The sequence below is a fragment of the Nyctibius grandis genome, chromosome 3, assembly GCF_013368605.1.
Source record: "Nyctibius grandis isolate bNycGra1 chromosome 3, bNycGra1.pri, whole genome shotgun sequence".
Taxonomy (NCBI): Eukaryota; Metazoa; Chordata; class Aves; order Nyctibiiformes; family Nyctibiidae; genus Nyctibius; species Nyctibius grandis.
The window spans coordinates 6,880,323-6,894,327 of NC_090660.1; the positions used below are offsets into that span (position 1 = coordinate 6,880,323).

At 42.8% G+C, this 14,005-nt stretch overlaps 1 protein-coding gene across 1 annotated transcript; it reads right to left on the minus strand.

The window, feature by feature from the left end:
* Positions 1 to 1,899: 1,899 nt before the first annotated feature.
* ALDH5A1 (aldehyde dehydrogenase 5 family member A1) lies at positions 1,900 to 13,840 on the minus strand. The gene is made up of 10 exons (XM_068396929.1): positions 13,516 to 13,840; positions 13,219 to 13,302; positions 11,322 to 11,492; positions 10,915 to 11,031; positions 10,337 to 10,480; positions 9,293 to 9,436; positions 7,232 to 7,390; positions 5,731 to 5,900; positions 4,915 to 4,973; positions 1,900 to 4,710 (listed from the first exon to the last, which is right to left on the minus strand). Exons 1-10 carry the CDS (start codon positions 13,819 to 13,821, stop codon positions 4,505 to 4,507), a joined length of 1,560 nt encoding a protein of 519 aa, XP_068253030.1. The 5' UTR covers positions 13,822 to 13,840; the 3' UTR covers positions 1,900 to 4,504.
* Between the last annotated feature and the right edge of the window lie 165 nt (positions 13,841 to 14,005).

Consider the following 14,005-nt stretch of genomic DNA (forward strand, 5'->3'; position numbering starts at 1 on the left):
CCACCAACTTCTCATGTCTTGGAAGGTCCTAGTGTCTTGTCCTGCCTGGGGGAGAGGGATGAATTTGGTAAGAGATGAGCCCCCTTGCTTTCTAGCCAGTCCTCAGAGATTAGAGGGGCTAGGGGCAGCTGGGCTAATCTTTTCATAGGGGAGTCAAATGTTGGGGGAGTGACTCAGATTTGCAGATTCTGAGTGGATTAAGGTGAAACGACACTCAAGGTCCGTCTACAAATTACAGCTTTAATAAATGGTTACTACAAAGCAAAGCACGTTGTATGTATTGGTATGTATCCATCAAGCTATACGATTTAACACCAACTTGGGGTTGGCTTTGTGTTACCTAGCAGCCGAAGAGAAACTAGAAAGAAAAGAAGGGGGGGGAAGGAGAGAGAAAGAGATCGCTGGTCTGGGTTCCAGTGTTGGTCCAGCCAACAGAGGGGTCTCTGGTCTATATGAGCGCTCATCCAGAAGTTTCCCCCCCGTGGCACTTGTCTTCTCCTTTTTATTATTATCCTTCAACGTGGACCACCTCTTATTCAAAGCAGAGCCTTGCTTGCTATGCAAATTAGCACACATGCTCAGTCTATCCTTCTTTTGGGTTGGTGGGTGTATAGAGTTGGTGGTCAATGGGTTGGTGGTCGTGATCTTCCCCTGCCAGAATTACCTTTCCCTCTGTTACTGCAGATTTCTGCTTAATCATCCAGCTGTTCGCAGGCTGCTCCTCCTATCTTGTGGAACTTGCGAGTGTTTGAGACATTCCTTGGACAGGCTCAGGGGATCTCCACCCATGTTCCCTTATTGAGTTTTGCCTCCTGTTGTTGTTCATCCCCTTCTGAGCAAACAAACAGGTCTTTGTTTTTGGGGAGGTTACAAGTTAGCTTTGGTGTTTAGACTGTTTGTGAGTCCAGTTGTTCTCCTACACCTAGGCAGAGAGTTTTGAGATTGGAAACACTTTAAACAAGTGCTAAAATTTAAATTAGACTTCTGAATACCATACTTAAGTCTTGTCCTTTAAGACAGCACAAGCCTTCCATAAGCAGTAGGGCTAGGACAAAGGGCATGACCAGTTATGACTCTGCAGTTACAGTGAGACAAGTTACTTCAGTGCTACTTAGTAGCACTGATTCTCTATCATCTTCACCAGTACTGGATCAGTGTGCCTCCCTCCCTCATTCTGAGCACCCTTTGTAACTTTGCCAGCTTAGCATACCAATGGACAGACATTGCCTACAGTGGCTTGCCAGAAAAACCTTCTGTGCTATGGCTGGAGATAATTTCTGCCTATTTAAGCTAAAAATGTTACTATCATCTAGTAGAACAGGTGAACAGTTTCTTAAGAGTTTATTACACAGAGAGGACGGGCAGTAGGAGTCAAACAACAGCTGTTTAAAGGGTAAGGTGAAAAAAGAAAACGGAAATTGGCCATGACTAAAGTCAGGCAGGAAATTCGAAGACAGTTTCTGAGGCTCAAAACTGTATTAACTAAATGGAAATAAAAAAGCTTCCAAAAATCTATTTTAAATCTTAGTAAATGAAGTAGAGAATTATGCAAGTAATCATACCCTGAAAGCAGGGAAAGGCACTCTGATCCACAAAGCCTGTACCTTGTGGTAAAATGTTTGATTCAGCATGAAAGACTTTCACACAAAATGACTGAGGGCATATTAGTATGTCAAAGTAGTCTCATCTATTTGATTTAGATTCAAGGGACTGTAATTGGGGTAAGCAAAATCTTACACCTCGTGAACATGTGGATGCAAAGAAGTGTCTTTTTCTTTTTCCAGTGTTAAAGCTGGCAGAACAAAAAATTCTGTGCAACTCTGAGACTGAACTTAATGTGGCTGCTGTCAGTTTGTCAATTCAACATAGAATAAGGTAATAAACCACAAAATCCAGTGCTTTCACTGAAGTTATTTATTAACTGAAAACATTTTTCCATCACAGTTTATTATCCAGAAATTGCTGAACTATCACAAACATAATCAACATAACTGAGGTGTGAGAATTCAAGTATATCTTTTGTTGAAGAATCACAGCTTTTGCTATGAAGACAATTTTAAGATTATTCAGTATTTAACTGATACAGACCTTACTGACACAAGGATACTATGCTGGAATCCAACCACAATCCAATCTAGACAAAGGTATTTTTAAAGTTTATTACATATCTTTAGTTATGGTTTGTGCTTGTTATCAGACATAGTAAAATGTATTATTTTCCAGGAAAAGAGTAAACATTAATTTTAACAGTGCTATTCTCAGAAGAGACATCAAGATTTTAAATGCACCAATGCGTAAGATCAATAACTTTGCAATGAACAGAGTGGCAGGTTAAAGAATCTTCCAACTGCACTGTCCCAAGTGCACCCGCATTCAAGACTGCACTGCCGTACAGCAGTAAATGAGATGTATGAGTAAATGAGATAGATAACTTTTAATTTTTACCTTATACTGCAGTTTACAGGCAGACATATTTTAAGTCTGTGCAATTTCAGTGGCAGATATTCTACCTGTCTACAATACCTGTAAGTGTGCCTGCATCACTGTATTGTGGTACTCAGGCACCAAGTTATGACCTTCTTCTACCTAGTTACTCTTTCCAATAAGAAATAAACATGTATTGGCAGCCAAGGCTGACAAACAGTTTCCTCTTCCGCAACACTATTCCCCAAATTCAGGCAGCTTGTGCGCTCAATAGCATAAGTTTAGAAGTTGGCTATAAGAAAGTTTCTTGCAACTAGCGTAGAAATAGGCCATCTTTTTTTGTTCTTGACAACAAGCACATATGCTGCAACTGGTAACAGTATTAAGTCCTCACTACCTTAAATGTGCATTTTGGGTGCACTGGAAATTACTGGAAGGGCAGTTAAGTGTTCTTTAACCACCCTTCGGTTGGCATGATGCACACACACACCCTACTGACACACAATGTGCTCCACACCCACCTGGTCTCAAGTGTTACACAAATGTAACCATAAAAAATATTTAGAAATAAGTAGCAGTCAATGCTACCTTATGTGCGCTTTGAACAAGCCCTGTGAAACTCAGTTCCAGCTTGCTTCCCCCCACCCCAAGTCTTTTGTTACCTGATACTTCTTTGCCTACTTGGATAAAATATCTTAAAATATCCCATTTCATAGGGTACATTCATTAGTGTATAGGAAGAAGAGCTCTTTTGCCTTTTTCTCTATTTTTAGTACTTTGATGGGGCTTTACCCATTAAGTTAACCAACACAGGAAACAAAATTTATTCCCCTTAGCCTCTGCAGTGCTGATTTATTTGCCAAATTAACGCAGCACATTTTTTAAAGTGCTTCTTTTGATTGCCATTAAAATAATGTTTAAACAGCATTGTTTATTACATATTAAGGAAGCTTTACATCATCTTTTGAAGATGACAATTAAAATAAGTTAGTCAAGTTCAAAGGTTTTTAAACCTCCCTTCCTAATGGACATGCACCTATGTAACCACAAATCCAGTTCAAGGTACAAAGCCCATAGGAACGGAACCATCTATCTGCTCCTGTTCTCTGGAGGTGGTGAGTAACATTCCTTTAGACATTGAGCAACATTTACATCAGTGACTGTACTTCTACCCAAGGAGAGTCACGTTCTTTTCATGGAAGGGAGATTATCTGTATCATCATGTCACCACTTGTGCTTCCTTCACACAGCCCTTGTAGTGTCCCCTTACAATTGTGCAAGTTATTCCTGCAAGTAAGCATCCCCATCTTCTTCAGCGAACAACTCCTTGTTCTGCACTGTCCTGTTCCCAGGACTGCTGGGGCTCACAAACATCAAACAAGGGCCATATATGATCCCAGGCGTGCAAGCTGTTAGGCACAAATTACAGCTCTTTGCTCAGAAGCTCAAAGCTGAATAGGTGGCAGCTCTGCAGACAGCATTAACATGCACTGAAAAAGCTCTCCATTTGGCTGCATGGAAGCCTAGCTGTAGTAGCTAAAAGCATTTCCTCACCTTTTGTAAGCATCAGATTCTCCCACAATTAAAAAAAAAAAAAAAAAAGGACATACCTGCTTCTAAAAGAAAGTCACAACCACATTAGAGAATGTGAGTATTTACACAAAATTCTAAAGGGAGACTGCCATCCCCAAATCCTCCCACCTCCACACTGAAATATTAGAGGCAGTAGAAAATGGTCTAGTTTCCCCTTGTCATAGGTTATGATCTATTTTCATTATGCACAAGCTTCTAAGTCTTCCCAGTTACACATGGGTAATCCAAGAACAATAAATGTGCATTCTTCCCTGCTCCTTACTAAAAATGACGGACGTTGTGATCACATTGCTGAAAAACTGCATGTATAAATAAATGCACAAACGTGGCAGCACAGAATACTGTAAATATCTCTACACATACAGAACAGGCTTGCTTAGATTTAAAGAAGGCAGAAGTTGCATTCATACCTATTTCTGGTTCAAGAAGCTTATTAAAACTATGGCACGCTGTTCCAAGCCGTTGGGATTGTGCTTTTTGAAGATTTTTATAAACCTCCAAAGCAGACGTATTTTATTTCTAAGTATTCATCGATGCCATATTTTGAACCTTCTCGCCCTAAGCCAGACTGTTTTACTCCACCAAAAGGACTCTCCACTGAGGACAGTATGCCTTCGTTAACACCAACCATTCCAACTTCCAGCTGTTCTGCAACTCTCCAGATCTGAGCTGGATCTTGGGAGTAGAAGTATCCTGCCATGCAGACACAGAGATACAGGAATGAAAATTAAAATCAGGAAGAACAATTGCAGAAGACCGTGAAAAAGAGACTTATTGACATTATGTCTGCCATTGCATTAAAAATCATCACCCCGTAACACTTTTTTTTAATGTTTTTTATGGTTTTATGTGGCTCATAAAACCACAGAAATACATTTATCTGACAGAGAGTCATACCTGCTAAACCCACATTAGCTGCGTTCGCTATAGCAATAGCTTCTGCTTCAGTCTCAAATCTGTCAATATAAAGAGAAAAAATAAAAATGGGGCCTGCAGTTCATTCACTGTCTTGCTGACAAGAAGCAGCTTTACCAGAAATAGAAAAGTCACGATGCAATTTTTTTCAAAAAGTGTATTTTAAACATCTAATTTAATTTTCACTTTGAAGCAATGGAGGAGTTTCCACCACTTTTAATTTAAACTGCAGTTAAGCAGTTGAGATTGCCTTTATCATCCTCCCTAGATACTGGCAGCTAAAACATTTACTTCGCATGGGTTAGCCCACCAATTTCCCAACTACACAAGCACTCAACTATGAGAGAAAGCTGTATGTTCTTCCATCACATCCAATTGCTCTGGACAGAGGCAGGAAAGGTTTTAAGGACAAAAGAGAGCTCTAAGCCATCCTCCATCAAAAAAACTTAGGACTGGCAAATCACGTGACAAACTGCAAAGTCCTGCCTCTTACTTCATACTGCAAATGAAGTTGATGAGGGTTTTGCTGCTATCTACCCTTTCTTAACTGCTGATGCAATTTAAAAGAAAATAATTTCCAAAAAGTCACAGAAATGCTAAAATCAAGTCAAGAGAGAAAAACAAATGAACCACATATCCAAAGTAAGTTTTCACATGTGTACCCCAGTCTTATTACAAGACTTCTATGATTGTACAGAAACACCTTTTGGCAAACTGTCATTTAAATCTTTTTTCTTCAAAATAATTTTCTTTTTTTTTTTAATTGCTATTTTCAATTTGGAAAATGAATAATCTTACTTGATAACTGGAGCTAAAGGGCCAAATGTCTCCTCTTGGGTGCAAAGCATTTTTGTTGTAACGTTACTAAGTAATGTTGGCTCGAAGAAATTCTTCCCCAAGCTGTGTCGTTTCCCTCCAGTCACAATAAATGCTCCTTGAGAAACTGCATCATTAATATGTCTCTCCACCTGAGGTATGCAAAACAAAAATATCAAAGTCAGTATTTAGGAAGGCATAATAGTATATTTTCCACTGAAGAAATAATACTCTCCAGGACTGAATAGAAGATTTTGAAGAGAGGTTCATACTTTGCAGAAGACCATTTGCAATATTAGTTAAAATTTCTCTTGAATTTTTATTTCTCTCAGTCTGACATAATTTCAGAGGGATAAATTATGAGTATGGCTCCAGTCTCACAGATATTAAAGATTCTGCTTTTCTGTTGAAATGAAAGGATTACATCTAACATGAGGAAAAGTCTTTGCAGGACTAATAGGTACACCTGATATCTGTGATCAAGCACTATGAAAACACAAGTACACAACCATCATTTAAAGAGAAACAGACAACTTTCAAAATGGTACTGGCAAGAACATTTTCCACGCCCTACATCTACAATTCATCCAAAGACAAGTAAGTAACGAGAAAACTAAAGTACCAGTCTCCACCTAGAACACTGTCCTTTGAAATTACAGAAAGGCAGTTAAGTGACTATAAACAGTACTTGCTTATTTGTATATATAGATGTATATGATACATACACACTATACTTTTGTGATACACAAAGGGAAGGCATAAAGGAAAGAAATCAAAGTACTGTATCCTTTGGCTCCCAAATAACTCTGGATATTTTCATATTCCATTATTTTATAAACAGAAAGAATGTGGCAGCATTCAAGTATAATGGGATTCAAAACAAGCCTGCATCTAGCTGAGCCATAGTATCTTAGAAAGTATGAACCACATAATTTAATAATCTTTAATGTTAGGAAGGGTGAAATATCGAAAACATGAATTACTGCGATTAAAAAAAAAATAATTTCCTGGAGTCACAAAGTAATCCAGAACAGAAGACCTAAACCATGCATGTAAGGTTTCAAGTGATTACAACATCCAGAGCTCTGGTATTTTTAACCTCAATGTATTATTCTGCTTAGCTGTTGCCAAACACAGGCACTGTTCTTCAAAATAAGTTGTCATTCATAGTGCTTCAGAATTGCAGGATCACCACACAACTCTTACAGTGTATCCAATTTAGTAAATGTTATTGAGAACAGCTAGGGAGTAATCAGGAAGGATGAGTTTCTCCTAAAGGAGGAATCTCTTTTTCCCTTAATGGAAATAGGGGAATGATACTTTAACTGCCCACTTGGACTTGGACAACAGAACACACTTCCAGCAACACTGCAAATACATTCCAACAAAACAAGCATGAAAAAAGTGAAATATAAATCTAAAGTTACTTTATGGATCATAAAAAGGAAATTAAGATGTCCAAAATGCAATCTTATATTTATACCTTCTCCACTGCTTTTTCATTAATTAGCGGCCCTTGGGTAGTTTTTGCATCAAATCCACTTCCAACGTGTAGTTCTCTCTCTATAGCTTTAGCAAACTTTTCCACAAATTTATCATGGATTCCCTTTTGCACAAGGAAACGGTTTGTGCAAACACAAGTCTGAAAACAAACATGAAAAAGAAAAACAAACAGTAGTTTATATTGTATTCAGTCTATCCATGAACTCATTCTGGCCTTCATGCCACAGTATCAGGTTAGTACAGTGATCTGTCCTCTGCCTCTTCTCCATCATCCTAAGCTATTACCAAGCTTTGCCACTTCTTTCATCACCCCCCTCACTTTAGAAATACAACAAGCTGTCAGTATGTGTGTGAAACATGCCATACTGCTAAATTTTAAGTTGCTCACGCTGAGAAAAGGTTTTGTGAGTTCTGTGGACTCTGATATATGAATCAACCAAAGTCCAGAAGCTGCCATAAATACCTTCTAATTACAGAATGCTGGACTGAGCAGCAAAACTTCAAATCACGCTTGGTGGTGTGGGGTCTTTTTTTCTAAGAACTCCTTCATTGATTAAGTTTCAGTTTGCTTTCTTCCTGGAATTTGTTTGTAAGTCCTTTCAGTGGCCTACTTATTTGTGCTACCCCTTTGGTCTGACTGCATCTTATTTTGATTGCTACAGTCTCTCAAAAGTAACAGCTATCTTATCCTTCTATGCAGCAGCAGAGGTGCCAATCTGTGTCTGATCACACAGTGGTCCTTGCTCACATTCCAGTCTACTTTGTTTCCTTTCCTTCTTCCCAAGACTAGTTATGTTTTCTTCTTGTGTTATTCAAGCAACATTTTCCCAACCAAATGACCTGCCAATCCCACTGAAAACTTGCTGCTTCTCCAAAGTTGGAGTTCATCAACTTCATGTTCACGTGTAGAGGCAATACTCGTAAGGCTCAAACAGTCTCCACACAGCCCTGCTCAGCTGACTGTTCTGGAGAGTGATGCCCTTAAAAAATTTTTGACTCTAAGTAAAATACATTTGAAGCAATGTACACTTAAAGCCTGTTGATCACTTTTTTTAAACTACTGTCCTGGTTTCACTGGGATTTGGTTTCAGTTTGTGGCCAGCCATGGTGATCAAGGCCCTCAGCAGTTAAATGCAGGGCAGCTGACCCTGGCTGGCCCACAGGCGTATTCTGTATCATTAACATCAAGTTCACTATAAAAGAGAGGGCTGGGGGAGAAGAGATGGGGGTTTTTCCTACTCTCCTTCTCTCTGCTCCCTTCTTGTTGTTGTGATTCCTGGAACAACTTGCCAGTGATTTGTGGATGAGTATATTTTTGTCTGTTTTGTGTTGTCCTTTATATTGATTTCTTCATTTTATTTAAATCTGGTTAACTTCATCCCATGAGTCTCCCTCTCTTTTTCCCAATTCCCTTCCTCATTTGGGGAAGGGACATTGGGTGAGAGAAAAACTGCTATTGTTTAACCCAGGGTGCAGGCTAAACAAAGCTACTCGTGTAAAAATCTAGCCGTGTGTGTCTTAACAGATTTCAATCTATCTATCTCCTTAACTCCTGCTGAGTGCTTTCAGAACACAAAAAAAAGACTTGAATTGAACACACAATCTTACAGACATTTATCATGAGAGGTGAAGCCATTATTTTAAGAAATGGCAAGGCACATGTTATAAAATATAATCTGAGAACTAAGGCAGGATGGTATCTTTTCACAGCTCTAGTTCTCCAATAAATTTAATGCTAACAAAGCATAGGACAAAATGCATTATCACTTCTCACACTTTTGCGAGGGGTCCTAGTGAACATCTTCCTTCTCAGTGATACTATTGACTGCCACGTATGCTGTGAAAGTACATGGGATTTTACAGTGTTATTCAGACTTGCTGATGACTGGCTTGAGTGCCCAGAGCCATGTGTGACTCCAGCATCTTTCTCTTCCCAATGAAGTGTTCTATGCTATACTTCTACATAAAATAGCTTATTTACAGCTTAAACTAGATGTACAGCTCTTCACTTTCCACAAACAAGGACAAAAAGGTTACTCACCTGCCCTGAGTTTCTATACTTAGAAGCAAGGGCTCCTGCAACAGCCCGGTCCACATCAGCGCTGTCAAACACTATAAAAGGAGCATGTCCTCCAAGCTCCATGGAAACTCGCTTCACAGTGCCAGCTGCATGTTTCAGCAGTATCTGTAGGCAACAGAGGAGACACAGAAATCTGTACCTCTACCAGATGAGAACTACGGAACCACAGATGGAAGGCAGTGAAAAACTAACTCTGGCAGGGAATTAATCTGCATCTTCTCTATAATGCCAGACCATCTGTTTTCTCCTATGACAAAAACAAGGACTAATTTCCTTCATTAAAGTCTTTAGAGATTAAATTTTGGCCAAGAAATAACAAAGAGAAGGATTTTCGTCAACTTCAGTTCAGGTCAGGCTTTTATACACTGATATTGTCACTCTTGTTTGCTTGTTCTTTTCTTTTTTGGTAATAAAAATCTTGACGAGTCTTACAAAATTTCTCCAAGATGTGACAGAATTTGGGATTCAGATTTGCCTTGATATTGGACTCTTTCTTCATTCTGCATACAGCCATCCCATAGAATTCTACTATCTTCTAGCCACACCCTGTAGTTTTATCGATTTCATTCGAGGTGGTGACAAGTAAGATTGCTTATTGACTAAAGTTGATAGGAGAGATTCAAGGGCCTCACTTCTCTAATACTTTCAACTGCAGAAGCTGTTCCTGAACAGTACCTTTGAAACTCAGTTTCAGTGTTATTAGTATGTTGTCACCCTGTGATAAGAAACAAGAGCGTCTTGTACAGAACTGTTCCAACATTATAATTTAATAAAGGGCAATTATCCAGAAGTTGCACACAGGCATCCTTCTTCTGTGAAGTACTGATGTTAAAGTAAACAGGCAGTATCTCAAGCAGTACACCATTATTTGGACAATCTATGTACAGCAGCCAGAAAAAGCTGCTGTACAGAAGTCAGCTCTGTATAAAGGCACACACTTTCCCCCTACCTTTTCAGTGTAACCACAGTAATAATCTCCAAGGAAATATCCTTGTGCTTATGTACCTTCCCTGTTGCTGTGGAGCCAGTAAAAGATATTTTGGCTACCAATGGATCAGTGCACAGAACTTCCCCTACAGCTGCTGTCTGTTGTCTGGAACAAGGAACAACATTATACACTCCCGCTGGAATTCCAGCCTGGTTTGCAAGCTGCAACAGAAGAAACACAGAATTTGTATGATCAGTGCATTTTGCATGAGGAATAGTCACTTAATGTTTGTTTATTGTTTTGAAGAAACCAGTCTAAGTCAATGGAAGCTGAAACTGCACAGTACAACTAATAACAGATGACACAGAGTCAGGAGAGCAGCTTTGCTCCAGTTTAAGCTGGCTGTCATTCAAAGTAACCAAAGGGAAGATATGAAGATGTTTTGTGTACTTAAATGGCCAGGTCCTCTTTGAGGCTCTAAACCATATTAAGGCAACTTCCAAAGATTCGTACTAAACTAAAACCTCTGGATCAATTCAGCTAACTTGTCCTTCCTTCGTGTATGAAGTTGGCCGAAGTTATCTTCCAAGCCCATCTGACTCCCCATTTACAGCCTCAGTCCATCACTAATGTAAAGCTTAGCCTAAAAGCTCACCTCCCCAAGGGCTAATGCTGATAAAGGTGTGTCCTCTGCAGGTTTCACTACCACCGTACAGCCAGCTGCCAAAGCTGCACCAACCTTCCGGGTAATCATAGCGCTGGGGAAATTCCACTAGGATGAGAGAGAAAAGTATAATCAAACTCGTGAAAATTCTGCCTCCTGTTTTTTGCAGAAATAGCTGACATTTTCTGTAATTATGTGATAACCTAAACAGACCTGCATGATGTGCTTTGTCCTGCGCGAACATTACAAAGAAGCACTGTCAGTCCGGGAAGAAGCGAGTACAAGGTAGAAATGAAACTTTACAGGGGTGTCTCCTGGGCAGGATGAGCCGTAAGGCCCCATTGCTGTGGGCTAAGCTGAAAACCTTCGTATAATTTGAAAAATTCAGCTATGCTTACGGGGGTTATAATGGCTGCCACTCCTACTGGCTGCTTCAGCACCAGCATTCTTCTGTCTTTCGCAGGCGCTGGAATGACATCACCATAAACCCGGCGAGCTTCCTCCGCAAACCACTCCAGAAATGAGGCAGAATACAGGATTTCACCTTGTGCTTCTTTCAGAGGCTTCCCCTTTGATTAAATCAGATTGAAGATACACTGTAAGAGGCATACTGAAGTGATAAAGACAAAGTCAAGTCACTCTGGAGTTTCTTTCAGAGTACTTTATAATCCCCTATCACATACACTGTGGTCTCCAAAAAGGATTATATGATTGCAGCAGCGATAGTTATGCGGTTTCAATGTACGGTCATTGTATAGTCAACATTTTGTATGTTGTGCCTGGATTCATACCCGCCCAAAAGAAGGAGCTGGAATAGCAAATGTAGCATTTGTTCACTTACGAACTCTGCAGCTGGCTGCTATTACCATTCTGAAGAAGATGCAAATCATGGCAGAAGAGTTACAAGTTTATGCCAAGGACATTTGTTTGGGGGAGTATTACTTTTGACTACCTCCATATCTGATCCCATAGACTGAACGACCATTAGCAGCTGCCATACCACAGAAGAGCTGCTGAAGTACCTTCCAGCATGGTTTTATTCAAAAGGTTACCAGTCTGTGAGCTCCCAGACTGCTCTGTGATGCAAACAAAAGCACACTGAGTGGAAGCTTGCTTTAAAAGTACTGCATTTTTTTCTGAGTCAATTAAACTGATAAAACATAAACATTTCTGCCACGAAGACTATGGTTTAGGTTGATGTATGCTTTTGCACACCACGAAGCACAATGTAGGTCTGATTACCGCTGGATTGTTAGGTACTATTGTCATCAAAGTAACGCATGGTCTGTACGTCAGAAACGGAAATGTTTGAATCACAGAATCAATCAGGTTGGAAGAGACCTCTGGGATCATCGAGTCCAACCATTGCCCTGACACCACCATGTCAACTAGACCATGGCACTGAGTGCCATGTCCAGTCTTTCTTAAACACCTCCAGAGATGGTGACTCCACCACCTCCCTGGGCAGCCCGTTCCAATGTCTAATGACCCTTTCTGAGAAGATATTCTTCCTAATGTTCAACCTGAACCTCCCCTGGTGAAGCTTGAGGCTGTGTCCTCTTGTCCTATCGCTAGTTGCCTGGGAGAAGAGGCCGACTCCCACTTCACTACAACCTCCCTTCAGGTAGTTGTAGACTGCAATAAAGTCACCTCTGAGCCTCCTCTTCTCCAGGCTAAACAACCCCAGCTCCCTCAGCCGTTCCTCATAGGTCAGACCCTCCAGACCCTTCACCAGCTTGGTCGCCCTCCTCTGGACTCGCTCCAACACCTCAACATCTTTCTTGAAGTGCGGGGCCCAGAACTGGACACAGGATTCAAGGTGCGGCCTCACCAGTGCCGAGTACAGAGGGACGATCACTTCCCTAGACCGGCTGGCTACACTATTCCTAATAGAGGCCAGGATGCCATTGGCCTTCTTGGTCACCTGGGCACACTGCTGGCTCATGTTTAGCTGGCTGTCGATCGGCACCCCCAGGTCTCTTTCTGCTGGGCGGCTTTCTAACCACTCTTCCCCCAGCCTGTAGCGCTTATCCTACAGTTATCCACTGACCCAAGAGAGCGATGTGGACGCACAATGCGTACACTAGGCTCAACTTTTTCAAGTAATAAAAAAAAAAAGACATGGTGGCTAACTGGTGACATGCATACAGGGTGTTCTGACGGCTGCCAGTGTTGTTTTATTCCACGTTAGCAGCCCCGTGTTACGTCTCCAAAAAGGCCGGGTGCCACCACAGGGCAGTGCCCACGCGGACAGGGGCAGCCGGCACCGAGCTGCTCCCCCGCCGCCCCACTCACGTTCTCGGCCGTGATGATCCTCGCCAGCTCGTCCTTGTTCTCCATCATCAGCTCGTACCATCTGCGGAGGCGCACGCTCCTCTCCTGGGAAGAGAGACCTGGCTGCCGTGGTCGCCGCCCGCAAGGAGGGCGCGGCGGCTGGGACGAGCTTCTCCGACGGGGAAGCGAAGCCCCGCCGCCGCCCCTGAGCAGACCCGCAGCCCGCTGGGGGGTGGCGGCCCGCGCCGGACCGGACCTCCCCGCCCCGGCCGCCTCCCCTCGCCGCCCCGGCGGGCGCCATCTTCCGCGGCCGCTCACCTTGGCGGGGAGGCGGCCCCAGGCGGCGCCGGCCTCATGCGCGGCCCGCACGGCCGCCCGCACCTCGGCCACCCCGCAGTCGGCCACCCGGCCCAGCTCGTCGCCGCTGGCCGGGTCCTGCACAGGGAAAGCGGCGGGCGTCTCCACCCAGCGGCCGCCCACCAGGCCGCCCCGGCGCACCAGGGAGGCGGGCAGCGTCCAGCTGCTCCGCCGCGCCGCCGCCGGGCCCGGGTGCGGCGGAGGGAGAAGGAGGAGGAGGAGGCGGCGGCGGGCAGCGGCGGCCCGCCGCGGCAGCAGGCTCGCCATGGCCGCACACTGCGGACAGGCAGCGGGGCCCGGGCCGAGCCCGGCCGCACCGCCCCGGAGGAGGAGCTGCGGAGGGGCCGGGCCACAAGCAGCCTATTGCTGGAGCGCAGGGGCAGGGGCTTGGGCTTCTGCTTCCCAGCCCCATCGAGACGCCCCTCCGGAGGGAGAGGGGGGATTTGTACAT

Coding starts and splice junctions, on each gene's coding strand:
- ALDH5A1 (XM_068396929.1), bottom strand. CDS start 13,821: ATGGCGAGCCTGCTGCCGCGGCGGGCCGCCGCTGCCCGCCGCCGCCTC. Junction 11,493..13,218: donor GGATCATCACGGCCGAGAAC/GTGAGTGGGGCG, acceptor ATTTAATCAAAG/GGGAAGCCTCTGAAAGAAGC. Junction 4,711..4,914: donor AGCTAATGTGGGTTTAGCAG/GTATGACTCTCT, acceptor TCTGCATGGCAG/GATACTTCTACTCCCAAGAT.